The 15,055-nt window shown below is 40.2% G+C and overlaps 1 protein-coding gene across 4 annotated transcripts; it reads right to left on the bottom strand.

Annotated features, from left to right (window-relative positions):
* Positions 1-472: 472 nt before the first annotated feature.
* oxsm (3-oxoacyl-ACP synthase, mitochondrial) lies at positions 473-14,999 on the bottom strand. Of its 4 annotated transcripts, XM_012964913.3 has the most exons (4): positions 14,756-14,955; positions 10,781-10,861; positions 9,626-10,627; positions 473-1,378 (listed from the first exon to the last, which is right to left on the bottom strand). In XM_012964913.3, the coding sequence occupies exons 3-4, from the start codon at positions 10,600-10,602 to the stop codon at positions 976-978; spliced, it is 1,380 nt and encodes a 459-aa protein (XP_012820367.2). In that variant the 5' UTR covers positions 10,603-10,627; positions 10,781-10,861; positions 14,756-14,955; the 3' UTR covers positions 473-975.
* Between the last annotated feature and the right edge of the window lie 56 nt (positions 15,000-15,055).

Below are 15,055 nucleotides of genomic sequence, written 5' to 3'. Positions count from 1 at the left end.
GGCACCCCCAAGTGACTTAGCTTTTCCTTCTCCTTTAAGCCACACCTATCATAGCAGATAATTTCATCCTTGGCAATTCCATGTACAAGGTAAGGTCAATACAGAATTTATTTTGCTGAGATGAGAGAGGAAGAAATACTGGCCTGCACGAAGCAATGACATGAACAAAAATAATGAACACCTGTGGGATGAATTAAAATCCAGATGCAAACCCGGCCTGATCAACAAACATTTGTGTTTAAATCATGTACATATATTTATGCAAGGATAATCCCTAACCTGATACCTCAGACTGGAGCTTCTCTTCTTGAAAAAAAAAAAAAACTTTGGCCAAGTTTTGTTTTTGCAAGGGGACATAGCTACCATTTTCTTGATTTCTTCCATCTTTGGTTACATTTATAGCTGATTAGAGTATACATTTTTAATAAAGTCATCAGATGTTATAACATGAAAAATGGTCTCTGACACACTCTTTTATCATTTTTTACAAGTTTATTTTGACTTACAGCTTTCCCTCATTTTGACATGTATCATATCTATTTTTATATATTTAGAAATGAACCCCACACTCTGAGTATCCCATGAGATGTATTTGACTTTTGCACTAATTGGGTAAACGTCTTAAAGAAATGTCAAGAGACATTTCTGTACAGGCCAGTATTTATTAGCCACAGGTTAGCAAGTATCTCAGTTCCATAAAATTTGTATATATTACATTATTAATCACTACAGTTTTAAATACAGATAAATCAGCACAGTAAAGGATACTTCATGTCTGTTATACTGGCAAATCAATACTGGGGGTGTTCTCAGTTAATTTTTTTAATAAAGAAAGTTATTGGAATTTTAATGGCATATTGAACTAAGTCAATGTCTACTTTACCATTTTCAAAGCAATAACCTAATGTCGTCCAAACACACCAGCCTTTTTTTTTTTGCTATTATTTCTATTAGGCCAGTTCACTACAACAGAATTTATATACTTGCAAAGCAAAGCGAGGCATTCGTTCCACCAAAGCCAAATGAATTGCTCAAAGCTACTCGCCTATTTCTGCATTTCCATTCTTGTGATTTAAGAGGAACATAATTGAGGTCAAATTCTGGCTCTGTCCTATCAAGGTTTAAAGTTGGAGGCAATATTCCATGAAAACAAGCCAGCACAGTGAATGCAGCTTCAAGAGACCCCGCTGCACCTAACAAATGCCCACTTGCCCCTTTTGTCGCAGATACTGCAAGAGAATATGCATGGTCTCCAAAGAGTCTTTTAATTGCTTGATTTTCAGCTGCATCTCCAAGAGGTGTGGATGTAGCATGAGCATTGATGTAGGTTATGTCCTCGACTTGTATATGTGAATTTTTGATGGCTGCTTTCATGCACCTAAAGAACAAAGGAAAAAAAAGCACAATCATGAGTTTGAGAATAGCAAAAATTAAGAACAAAAACTAGAACTAATTAAAACTCAAATATATTACTATTACTGATGAACTTTCGCACAGACATTTAAATCACTTATTAAATAGTACTCCATGTTTTTAAAATGGTCAAGATTTATAAAGCGATTTTAAAAACCAGAAGCATGTTTTGATTTTGTCTTGATTTTCCCTTTTGCCACAACAAAGTCAAAAGCCTTCTATGCCCACAAAGTTACCTGACTAAACTAAACCTTTAATGTGAAGTTCTAAAACTGAATTTAAATTAAATGTACACCCCCATTTATTTGTAAAAGAACAGGAAGCTTTCCTTCTGAAATGGTAATCTAATATATCCACTATGCACAGTCCAAGGACTGAACCTGTTTTTTAATTTATGTTAGGCAATTCAGTTATTATTGGCACTGCCTGTAAATGAAAACATTCTATTAGTAAGTTTGCTGTTATCCCAAATTAAACACTGGTGGCTGCTCAATACAAGAACAGGGATCAATAAAAAATAATTTTGTACCAGCAAAAAAAAAAAAAAAAAAAGGGTAAAAGTCTGTATGAAAAGGTCAAGTCTGTTTAAAGCATGCACAAAATAAGCAGTTCAATAGCAGGATTTTTTCAGGGCTTCCTTGGATATTGCAAATTTTATTCTACCAACAGCTTCAATCCCTTGCTGGATATGAATTACTTTTATATAAATCAATTCGCTGGCGCAGATAACAAGCTCTTTTGCGATGAACTAGTGCTTTTTCCACACATGAATTCTATATTCTGCTTGTGTTGCCAACGACTCAATGAAACCTGATGCAGAACAGTGCCAATTAAAACAGCAAAAGACTTTAAAAAAAGTGAATGAAATTCGTGTTCCCATGGAAACAGACAGATCTAAAGAGCAATGTCTGGCATGCAAGAATAGGCAATAAAATAAGGAAATTAAAATTTCAGTTACTGAAAATTCAAGGAGCAGTTAAATTCACCAATGAGAAACAAGCAGGGTTGCTGTTCAGCCTTTTCTCACTTCTGTAATGTAACCACACGTATACAGTACAGCTATTCCTTTAAACTGTCTCTGGGGTACAATAGTAACCTATTTATATGGTAAGGTATCAGTTTCTTTTATCCATTTAATTTGGCAAATACTTTGGTAAAGAGGGAATGATATACAGGTATGGGACCCATTATCCAAAATGCTCAGGTTTTCTGGATAAGGGGTTTTCAGTAATTTGTATCCAATAAGGATAGATTAAATCTTAGTTGGGATCAAGTACAAGGTATTGTTTTTTTGTTACAAAGGAAAAGGAAATATTTTTAAAAATCTGATTTAATTAAAGTGGAGTCTATGGGAGAAGAACTTCCCGTAATTTGGAGCTTTCTGGATAACATGTTTCTGGATAACAGGTCCAATACCTGTATCATATTGTATAGCTATAGCTCTTCTGAGTAGAATGACTCCATTGTGTTTTGGCAGGCATAAAGCTGGCCATACACGTGGCGATCTCACGATGTTTCGTACGACCGTCGGTCGCACGAAACATCGTCAGATCCGCCACACACCATTCAGGGCTGAATCGGCAGGTAAGGAGGTAGAAACAATAGGATTTCTACCTCCTTCTGCCGATTCAGCTCTGAAGGGAGAATTTTGGTCAGGCGCCTTCTATGGCGCCCGATCAAAATTTTCTAACCTGGCCGATCGGCGAGTCGACCGATATCAGCAGCTTCCTGCGATATCGGTCGGCTCGCTGACATGCCATACACGCACCGATTATCGTACGAAACGAGGTTTCGTACGATAATATCGGTGCGTGTATGGCCACCTTAAGACATGAGCTTTGCGAGATTATGAAATCTGTCTGTAAGCACTAAGGTTAAACCTCAAGTTACCCATGTTGGTAGTTGAGTAGTTGAGGACTCACAAGCAATGAAAACAGGGGTGAGGAAGGTGACTGTACTAAAGAAAAAACTAAGATTGTGGTTATTAACAATGTGCTTTCCCCAGAAGAACATTTAATCATAATGTAAATTATTTCAGTTTGTCTATTTGTAGAGAGCTCCATTAATTTCACTCTAAAGCAACTTTCATTAAACCCTATGGCAAATCAAAAGTACTAAAAAAAGGTAATTTTCATTAGTGCAACAAACATTCTTAATCTTTTAAATAACACAAGGCTGGTTTTATCACTTTATAGTGCAAGCTAGGTGTTTTTTTAAATAATTTGTATTCCCTGTATTTAATTTGTCCAATACTTTGGTAAAGAGGGAATGATATACAGGTATGGGACCCATTATCCAAATATTTAATATATTTAAAATATCCCAATATTTAAAATCTGATGTTATTTAGATTTAGTTGACCTAAGACAGTCTGTATGTTGGGTCCAACAGACTGACGTTGACAAGGCAGCACATGAACTGAGCTGTTTTTATTAGAAGAGATAATAGTAACCATTTACTTGCGTTGCTAACCAATATTAAAGTTCATCCGCATGCAAACATCACTACTGAAGAACCAGGCAGCCTTAGTATGAATGGCTGTGGCTATACCATTTACCACAAGTTGATTATGAGTACAAGTATTGGAATGTATAGAGCAGCTGTAACATCACATGAGCTGGTAAAAGCTGCAGGTAAGTTACATTTTGATGATTTCACCAGTGGCTACGGCAGCAGCCATAACTAAGAAGTGAATCATTATGGCAGCAGGGTTATTCTGAAGTCATTTTTTTTTGTCAAATACATATCCATCACACCTTTCCTGAACACACAAGCATATTTCCTCATTATACCCAACAGTCTGACAGAAGGGTGTCTTTATTTAGTAACTTTACTACATGAATCAAATCAGAGCAACAGGCATTTAATTAAAACAACAAAAAGCAATGTTAACAAGAAGGGAAAGCTTATCAAAAGAAATGCAGAGAAATAATTAAAAGCATTTGGAAGCTGTGTCCTGAGAGAGGCGTCTGGGGATAAATGCTTAAATGAAAGGGAATGAGGAAAACCTAGGGAAATTACTTTTTGCATGAAACCAATTGCTTAGATAACACTGACCTCAATTGGTATGGCAGAAACACAAAACTGTGCGTACATTACTGACAGACAGATAATGCTGAGCACTTTTGGCAGTGGCTCTAGGAGTTTCAGAGTAACTGGGAGAGTGAAGCCATGGCCATAACAGTACAGTTGGAAAGTCACCTTCTGCTCTGGGATTTAGCCTGTCTCCTTGCATTTTTTTTTAATTCATTTCACTCCAAAGTAATTCAACAGTGGCACTCCTTGCCTTAAATATCACTGCCTAAACAGTTCTGTCAAGTGGAACCTGACATGGAAAGTGTCAGGTTAATTCTGAATTAATTAGTCATGGCATGTAAATATGCTTTGTTTATTCACAAACAATTTTCTTAAGGAAAAAGATTGTTTTCACTGACAAACTCTTGCTGAATGTTTTTTAGGCTCCCATGCATCACTAAAATATTAATACAGATGTGACTGTTGGCTCTACTAGTATGAGAGAGAAACACTGGAAACTCCAAGAGGAGAACCCTTCACATGCTACACATACCCATTAAAATAAGTATAAAAGTTGTGGGGGGTGCCACAGACACAGCAAACACTACAGCGTTTTGAAAAAGAAAAAGTTACATGGTTTCTCTATAGGTTTCAGTAAAAAGATAAGTATAAAGACATATAAGATAAGTATAAAGATAAGATAAGATAAGTATAAATATAAGATAAGATAAATATAAGATAAGATAAGTATAAATATAAGATAAGTATAAAGACATACTAGAACACTGGCATGTTCTGGGTATAGACCACAGGGTCTGCTTCCTTTAAGTAGGTTAAAAAATCCCCCCTCCCTAGCCCATCTTCTATTGTGGCGTATTACTCAGATGTAGGGGCAACTCCTTTTTTTGACTGGTCAGACAGTGAAAAACATCTAAGCAGGTCTGTACCTGTGTTTTATTCACACAGAAGTTTCACACTATACTCACAACTTTATATGAATTAAAGTCAGCTCATATACAAATGTTTACCCTGATAAAGGACAATGTAACCCATGAAACAGAATTATCTGTATTTCTTACAAACTGCTGTGTCTCTTTCAAATATTCAAGCAGTTCCAGCCTATTCTGTTATGCTCTCAGCTTTGAGAGAGAGAACAAGCAGCTGAACAACAATCCCTAAAAGGGAGACAGCTGAGTTAATCAGCCTAGGCAGAAGCTAGGGTGCTTGGTCCGCTCTAATGAATTGAGAATCTAGCCCACCCTCTCATTACTTTTAGTCAGTGATGCTTGGAGATACACAGAAGTGGGTTACACTTAAGTGGGTCTGTGTGTGTTACCAACCCAAATACGAACCTATTTGTAAAAAAGTGTATAGCATACAAGTAAATATCTCTCAGATAGTGTTTATCTTCTATACAAATCCAATAAGATCTAAACCGCCAAGTATATCGCAGTGCTGGGCTGGAGCACTGGGCCTTACAGTACAAGGGGACAAATGTCACTGCACCTATGCATCTGCATTGGACAATGCAAAGGGAATAACACTCAGAGACTGCAAAAGAGAACAACACTCAGAGACTGTATTAATTCCATCACATAAGTTTCATATTGTTTGGCGCTATATAATTAGCCATACTGGGATTTAGATTTGGTAAGGTGAGACAGTAAGAATTTTATCAGATCTGAATCCTGCAAAAAATCTTACAATAGTGTAGGGGTTTACCAAAAATGGGCCCTTAGGACAGACACCCCTAGGACAGGCCACAAGGGTGGTGCTAGTTACTGGGACTCTGGGATGACTGGGTTCTAAATAGTTAACAGGGAGTATCCCTGTAGTTCGGGCTGCAGCCACAGGGTGGTGTGCAGGTTATATATAGGGATGCAGCCATGTGCTGGAAGAGATCTTAGGCTTGGGATAGCCTCTGGGTAGAGGAGCTCCCCAGGCTCAGTTAATAGATAGACAGTTTCAAGTAATAGGACACTCTAGGAGTGCCATGTAGGACACCGAGTTAGAATGGGTGAATATTGCCCCTCCAGGAGTGGTAGTGGGGTTAAGACCCCCCAGCATTACATCTGCTGGAGTGCAGGGCACTAAGTGGCTAGGTAGGTGGACCAGGTCACCGCTAGTCAAGGAGTCCAGATCTAAGGGTGCCTAGGCGAGAGTACGGGTTTGGGTCCCTGTGGTGGGTCTGCCTAGCGTGAGTACCGGGGAGAACTCTATGAGAGAGTGTCTCCTGGCGAGAGTACCGGGGAGATCACCTAGAGGGGAGCATGTGGCGTGAGTACCGTGGATTACCCAACAGGAAAAGGTTCTCAATGAGAAGTTATGGAGTATATGCCCTGCCATGTGAATGATTTGTATGCCACTCCTGGAGAGGTCCTACCCAAATAAACAACCTTCATCTATTTCAACACAATCTGTTTGTATTTGGCTCATTACTACACCAGGGATCACCTACCTGCCGGTAAGCAACTACCCCAGGGAGGGGCAAGGTGCCGGGAGTTGAGTGGATCCCCTGTATTGCACAGTATCACATCAAGGTCCCAGGGTGGGAGTTATAGTCCACCAACATAACCCCTGGGTGGAGGCACGCCATTGCTGGGAAACACCTTTCCCCCAATAGTAAGCGGGGCTCAGGGCTCCTGTTGCGCCAAATTAAAGCAGTAGCAGCACAGAATCTGTAAAGTGGGCTACAATAGTATAGTGATACCTAAAAAAATAATAGGTTACCACTTGTATAGCTAAAGTATTGAGTAGGTAACAGTCTAAAATAAACTGTACTTACTTACCTAGCCTTTTAAATAATCACAGCTGGGTCTATCCCAACTAAGCTTCTTTACAAGTTTACTATCTAATATACAAATTATATCACATATTTGAAACAAAAGGGAAACTATACCCCTTAACATTGCAGGTCTCTATAAACATACAGTGGCTTGCGAAAGTATTCGGCCCCCTTGAACTTTTCCACATTTTGTCACATTACAGCCACAAACATGAATCAATTTTATTGGAATTCCACGTGAAAGACCAATACAAAGTGGTGTACACGTGAGAAGTGGAATGAAAATCATACATGATTCCAAACATTTTTTACAAATAAATAACTGCAAAGTGGGGTGTGCGCAATTATTCAGCCCCCTTTGGTCTGAGTGCAGTCAGTTGCCCATAGACATTGCCTGATGAGTGCTAATGACTAAATAGAGTGCACCTGTGTGTAATCTGTCAGTACAAATACAGCTGCTCTGTGACGGCCTCAGAGGTTATCTAAGAGAATATTGGGAGCAACAACACCATGAAGTCCAAAGAACACACCAGACAGGTCAGGGATAAAGATATTGAGAAATTTAAAGCAGGCTTAGGCTACAAAAAGATTTCCAAAGCCTTGAACATCCCACGGAGCACTGTTCAAGCGATCATTCAGAAATGGAAGGAGTATGGCACAACTGTAAACCTACCAAGACAAGGCCGTCCACCTAAACTCACAGGCCAAACAAGGAGAGCGCTGATCAGAAATGCAGCCAAGAGGCCCATGGTGACTCTGGACGAGCTGCAGAGATCTACAGCTCAGGTGGGGGAATCTGTCCATAGGACAACTATTAGTTGTGCACTGCACAAAGTTGGCCTTTATGGAAGAGTGGCAAGAAGAAAGCCATTGTTAACAGAAAACCATAAGAAGTTCCGTTTGCAGTTTGCCACAAGCCATGTGGGGGACACAGCAAACATGTGGAAGAAGGTGCTCTGGTCAAATGAGACCAAAATGGAACTTTTTGGCCAAAATGCAAAACGCTATGTGTGGCGGAAAACTAACACTGCACATCACTCTGAACACACCATCCCCACTGTCAAATATGGTGGTGGCAGCATCATGCTCTGGGGGTGCTTCTCTTCAGCAGGGACAGGGAAGCTGGTCAGAGCTGATGGGAAGATGGATGGAGCCAAATACAGGGCAATCTTTGAAGAAAACCTCTTGGAGTCTGCAAAAGACTTGAGACTGGGGCGGAGGTTCACCTTCCAGCAGGACAACGTCCCTAAACATGATTTTCCTTCCACTTCTCACGTGTACACCACTTTGTATTGGTCTTTCACGTGGAATTCCAATAAAATTGATTCATGTTTGTGGCTGTAATGTGACAAAATGTGGAAAAGTTCAAGGGGGCCGAATACTTTTGCAAGCCACTGTATATAACACATTACTAATTGCGTAATCGATCAAAATACTTTTGCATGCATATTGAAATGATTAAGCAATTTGAGTGTTTTAGCAAAGACAATTCTGAGCAAAAAATAGCACAATGTGTTATTGCCCTTAGAGTTGGGGTCTGGTCACTAACTTCATGTAAGCCAATTAAAGCATAACAGGAGAGAGATGGGAGTTGATAAGAAAGGCCGAGGCAAGCCAGTCTAAAGGTCCCCATACACGGGCCGACTATAGCTGCCGATATCGGTCCCTTGGACCGATTCGGCAGCTAATCAGTCCGTGTATGGGCAGAACAGAGCTGCCTGGCCGACCGATATCTGGCCTGAAATTGGCCAGATCTCGATCGGCCAGGTTAGAAAATCCGGTTGGATCGGGGACCGCATCGGCTCGTTGATGCGGTCTCCGAACCGACTGCCCCATAAGCTGAAATGTAATTAAATAATCGGATTATTTTTTTTTTTAAGTCCCTTGCTACCCGATATCGCCCACCCGTAGGTGGGGATATCGGGTGAAGATCCGCTCGCTTGGCGACATCGCCAAGCGAGCGGATCTTATAGTGTATGGGCACCTTAAGGCAATGACTGCAAAGACAGGGTTCACAGCCTGTAAGACTTTTTTAACCCCAGCTAAGGGATAATTAAATTATAAATTCCTTACCTCTAAGTATTTTAATTAAACAAAGGACAAATGGAAAATAAAGGTGTAATCAGCCTTTAGAGAAATAACACACAGGGCATTTTACAGTTGTGGTTTTTTTTTCAGGTGCATTTTGCCTGAAAACAGTAGTTTGTTGTATAGAGAATGGAGGGTAATTTCATGCATTTTGGGGCAACATTTGTTCACTCCAAACCTGGAATATGCAGTCATGCAGTTTAGAGAAACCACACAAAAAAGATGCATATTGTATAATATTTTGAGGACAAGTCCTTTTGTGTTGCAGCATATGAATATAAATATGTGGAAAAGTAAACTAAGAATACTTGGTATGGCATTTACCTGAAAGCACCATCACCATCTGAACTTGGTGCAGTTATGTGGCAAGCATCCCCAGACAAACCGTAGCCCAAAATTTCTGCATAAATCCTGGCATTCCTGGCCAACGCATGTGTGTATTCCTCTAAAATAAGCACAGCAGCCCCTTCTCCCATTACAAAGCCTTCTCGCTCAGGATGAAAAGGGCGGCATGCCAGATCTGGAGTTAAATTAAAACTAGTACTGAGTGCCCGAGCTCTAGCAAATCCAGCTAAAGATAAGGGCCCGATACAGGCTTCTGTTCCCCCAGCCACCATGACATCAGCATCTCCATAGGCAATAAATCGATAAGAGTCTCCAACAGCATGGGCTCCGGTGGTACAAGCTGTAGATACAGCATGGTTTGGTCCTTTGAGCTTGTACTTGATACTGATGTGACCTGCTGCCATATTCACAAGAATCCTGGGGACAAAGAAGGGGCTGATTTTGTTGTATCCCTTTGACTGTAACAACATGGCAGCAGCAGAAATATCATCAAGTGGAACCATTCCCATGCCTAATGCTACACCTGTAGACACCTGATCCTCTTCAGTTATTGGTTTCCATCCAGAATCAGAAATTGCTTGTTCTGCAGCTCCCAGGGCCATAATAGTGGCAGATGACATAGCTTTAACTTCTGAGCGGGAAACAAAGCATTGCTCATTAAACTGTCCCTCAGAGTGTCCTCTTGGAACACAGGCAGCAACTCTGCAAGGTAAATTTTTATACTCTTCCCTTTCTAAAGCCCCAATTCCACTTGCACCTTGAATGAGACGATCCCATACCAACTGTGTACCAACACCCAGAGGTGAGACTATCCCAATGCCTGTTATAACAACGCGCCGGCGAGAACTGTGCTGTGTGGCACAACATCTTTTATGACTGCAAAATCTAGGTAAATGTTTCACAAACGAGTTGCAGAGCTGAAGGGATCTCAGTATTCCTGAAGTGTAACACGTCATGAGGGTTGCTGGTTCTTTTCATATGCTTTATTAAGAGAGAAGAAACAAGCAGATTAAAAAAAAAAAGTTAAAACACATTCAACAAACCTAACTGTAGGTAACTTTGGGCATATGAATATTAAAAAAGTACAACTCCTTTCACAAGCAGGAATAGAACAGCTGGAGTACCAAGGGTTACCTATTCATAAATTGAAAGATGTTTCCATCGAGAGTACTCCAGAGAGTAGGTCTGTCCAATTAAGCGCACTGCATCTGGAAACTACACACAGCACAGTTTACTCAGTCAAAATGGTAGGCACATATTCGACTAGAATATAAAATCCTAAAATAAACTGTTGAGATATTTATAACAAAACAAGCGCAGAGGAACGACTGCCCTATGACAGAACACCCAAACTGCACCCCTTTGTTATCTGTCTATGGATTTGTCTCTCTAGTGGTTCTGCTGCCTGTGCCCTGTCTCTGTACTGTGAGCAATTTCAAATACTCTATACATGCCCATCATACAAGAGAGGGAGATATACTGTATTTAGGGAGATGTTTCACACAGGGTGAATAAGGCTTAAATGGGCAGTATAACCCCTAAGTTAACATAAGTAAATTTTTTGCCTAAGGCAAAAGGTTTATTTAGCACAAACCCTATTTACTGAATTGAACAAGAGGGTACACTGGCTATTAAAAGGACCAGCTACACCAAGAAATGTTTATATGTATTTACATATAATGTACACTAATAAAGTTTACAGAATGCAAGCTCTACAGGGCATGAACTTCCTTCCTGCAGTGTCTCTGATCATTTGATATTTCATTTCTGTACAGGTCCTTTTCAAAAAATTAGCATATTGTGATAAAGTTCATTATTTTCTGTAATGTACTGATAAACATTAGACTTTCATATATTTTAGATTCATTACACACAACTGAAGTAGTTCAAGCCTTTTCTTGTTTTAATATTGATGATTGTGGCATACAGCTCATGAAAACCCAAAATTCCTATCTCAAAAAATTAGCATATTTCATCCGACCAATAAAAGAAAAGTGTTTTTAATACAAAAAAAAGTCAACCTTCAAATAATTATGTTCAGTTATGCACTCAATACTTGGTCGGGAATCCTTTTGCAGAAATGACTGCTTCAATGTGGCGTGGCATGGAGGCAATCAGCCTGTGGCACTGCTCAGGTGTTATGGAGGCCCAGGATGCTTCAATAGCGGCCTTAAGCTCATCCAGAGTGTTGGGTCTTGTGTCTCTCAACTTTCTCTTCACAATATCCCACAGATTCTCTATGGGGTTCAGGTCAGGAGAGTTGGCAGGCCAATTGAGCACAGTAATACCATGGTCAGTAAACCATTTACCAGTGGTTTTGGCACTGTGAGCAGGTGCCAGGTTGTGCTGAAAAATGAAATCTTCATCTCCATAAAGCTTTTCAGCAGATGGAAGCATGAAGTGCTCCAAAATCTCCTGATAGCTAGCTGCATTGACCCTGCCCTTGATAAAACACAGTGGACCAACACCAGCAGCTGACATGGCACCCCAGACCATCACTGACTGTGGGTACTTGACACTGGACTTCAGGCATTTTGGTATTTCCCTCTCCCCAGTCTTCCTCCAGACTCTGGCACCTTGATTTCCGAATGACATACTTTGGACCACTGAGCAACAGTCCAGTGCTGTTTCTCTGTAGCCCAGGTCAGGCGCTTCTGCCGCTGTTTCTGGTTCAAAAGTGGCTTGACCTGGGGAATGCGGCACCTGTAGCCCATTTCCTGCACACGCCTGTACATGGTGGCTCTGGATGTTTCTACTCCAGACTCAGTCCACTGCTTCCGCAGGTCCCCCAAGGTCAGGAATCGGTCCTTCTCCACAATCTTCCAGGCAGCATTTTCTGCCACACTTTTTCCTTCCCACAGACTTCCCACTAAGGTGCCTTGATACAGCACTCTGGGAACAGCCTATTCGTTCAGAAATTTCTTTCTGTGTCTTACCCTCTTGCTTGAGGGTGTCAATGATGGCCTTCTGGACAGCAGTCAGGTTGGCAGTCTTACCCATGATTGCGGTTTTGAGTAATGAACCAGGCTGGGAGTTTCTAAAAGCCTCAGGAATCTTTTTAAGGTTTTTAGAGTTAATTAGTTGATTCAGATGATTAGGTTAATAGCTCATTTAGAGAACCTTTTCATGATATGCTAATTTTTTGAGATAGGAATTTTGGGTTTTCATGAGCTGTATGCCACAATCATCAATATTAAAACAAGAAAAGGCTTGAACTACTTCAGTTGTGTGTAATGAATCTAAAATATATGAAAGTCTAATGTTTATCAGTACATTACAGAAAATAATGAACTTTATCACAATATGCTAATTTTTTGAAAAGGACCTGTATATACCTATATTTATTATAACATTGTCTTTCTTGTGTGTTTTTCTATTATGTAAAACTGAACGTTGTTGTCTATCCTAGAGGTGTTATAAATAAAGTTATACATGCATATATAAACAAGCTGCTGTGTAGCCATGAGGACCTCCCACTTGGGTACCAAGGCAGTGGGCCCTGCCAACTAAATAGAACGGAGGCCCAATAAAAAATGCTAAACTAAATTCCATGCTTGGCCATGCTCCAATCTACAACAAACACGCTCTATTATAAAGTTATACATACAGAAATAAACAAGCTGCTTTGTAACAATGGGGACTGCCAACCCAGGAACCCTGGCAGTGGGCCATGGCAACTAAATAGAATGGGGACCCAATAAAAATTCATGCTTGGCCATGCCCAAATGCAATATACACCTGCCTGGACTCCCTTCTGTACACCCTGATAACAGCCCTGCTTTCAGTTGTACAGTGGTTTAAAACTGTAGGATTTACTCTACTGTGCATTTGCAAGTCCTTGCTAGGGATGACTGGGAAAGACAGGTACAATGGTGGCGCAGTGCTAGAAAGTTTTAAACACATTGGAACCCTTCAGTGAATTTGGGTGTCCAACTCCTTTAAGGGTTGGGATTCTGTTTGCCCAGGCAGTCAGGATTTGGCCGTATCCTGAACTGAATTCTGAATTTGCTGCATTTTATATTACAGTTATCTTTAATTTTACTGCCTATTATACAGTGCTGCATAATATAGCAGGCACAATAATTTCCTCGACCATAATGCTTGCAAATCCAAGCTTGGTTTTTGAAATGCAGAGTGACTTGTCCTCTTGCAACTATTTACATATTCCTATATAACATATAAGATTTTTAAATGTACAGGTATGGGACCTATTATCCAGAATGCTCGGGACCTGGGGTTTTCCGGATAAGGGATCTTTCCATAATTTGGATCTCCATAACTTAATTCTGCAAAAACATCATTGAAATATTGAATAAACCCAATAGGATTGTTCTGCCTCCAATGAGCACTCATTATACCTTAGTTGTGATCAAGTACAGGGTACTGTTTTATTTTTACAGAGAAAAAGGAAATAATTTTTAAAAAATTAGAATTATTTGCTTAGAATGAATTCTATGGGAGATGGCCTTTCCGTAATTTGGAACTCTGGATAACAGGTTTCCGGATAAGGGATCCCATACCTGTACCATGTTTTAAACAAAATAACTAATAACTGAAATGCCAAAGAGCCAATATATGGACCATGGGGACCTGTGGATTCTGGTAAATGCAGGAGGGGCTGCTGTAAAATTCCAGTCACTATTTAGTTGGCTGGTGGGGGGCTATTAGCACCTCTGTGTACTTTAAATGCCAGGGCCTATTTTGCATCCCAGTCCAGACCTGGTATGGACCTATAACTGCAACAAAATGCAGTTCTTTTTAATTAACCCTAACTCTATAGTTGTTCTTTTCAGGTGTGTGAAAACAGAAGGCTAGTTTTCTCAGTTCTCTTTGACATCAGCGAAAGTGATTTTGGGCATCTGGCAGCCATGTTTTGAATGTATAAAGGGCAAGTCAGAAAAAATGCCTGAATCTGCTGCTTTTCACAGCTTTGGGGTAGCCACATTTAAATGACTTGCTTGTTTATTTTGATCATTTATCCGAGAAGCTATTAAACATATGAAAACAAAAATGTTTATTCTATTAATATCCTATCAATTATGAATGAACACACTCAAGGCGATAACTCTACCCGCAAAATATTGAATTACCCTTCGGTCAATGACAAACCTATTCTGTAGCAGTAAAAACGCTGCTATATACAAACTGAATACACCAGTAGAAAGGAGCAGTCAGAGTCAAACTCCTAGCATCCTCCATCAGCTGGAAAGGGTACTGAAGACCCTTGGGGCAAAGTTTCCCTTTACTGAATATAGTTTGTGTTGTTTTCTCTAATACTGATTAAACAGACGTTATCCTTTGAGTGCAGTTCTGCTGAGCTGACCCAGGTCCCTACCAAGTACCTGCTATGCCGGCGCGCCACTGTGACTTCACTTCCGTGTTCAGCTCAGGGGCGAAAGGGCGTGTCTC

The sequence above is a fragment of the Xenopus tropicalis genome, chromosome 6 (assembly GCF_000004195.4).
Source record: "Xenopus tropicalis strain Nigerian chromosome 6, UCB_Xtro_10.0, whole genome shotgun sequence".
Taxonomy (NCBI): Eukaryota; Metazoa; Chordata; class Amphibia; order Anura; family Pipidae; genus Xenopus; species Xenopus tropicalis.
The sequence above is the reverse complement of the archived record's forward strand: the minus strand, read 5'-3'. Positions and strand labels throughout refer to the sequence as shown.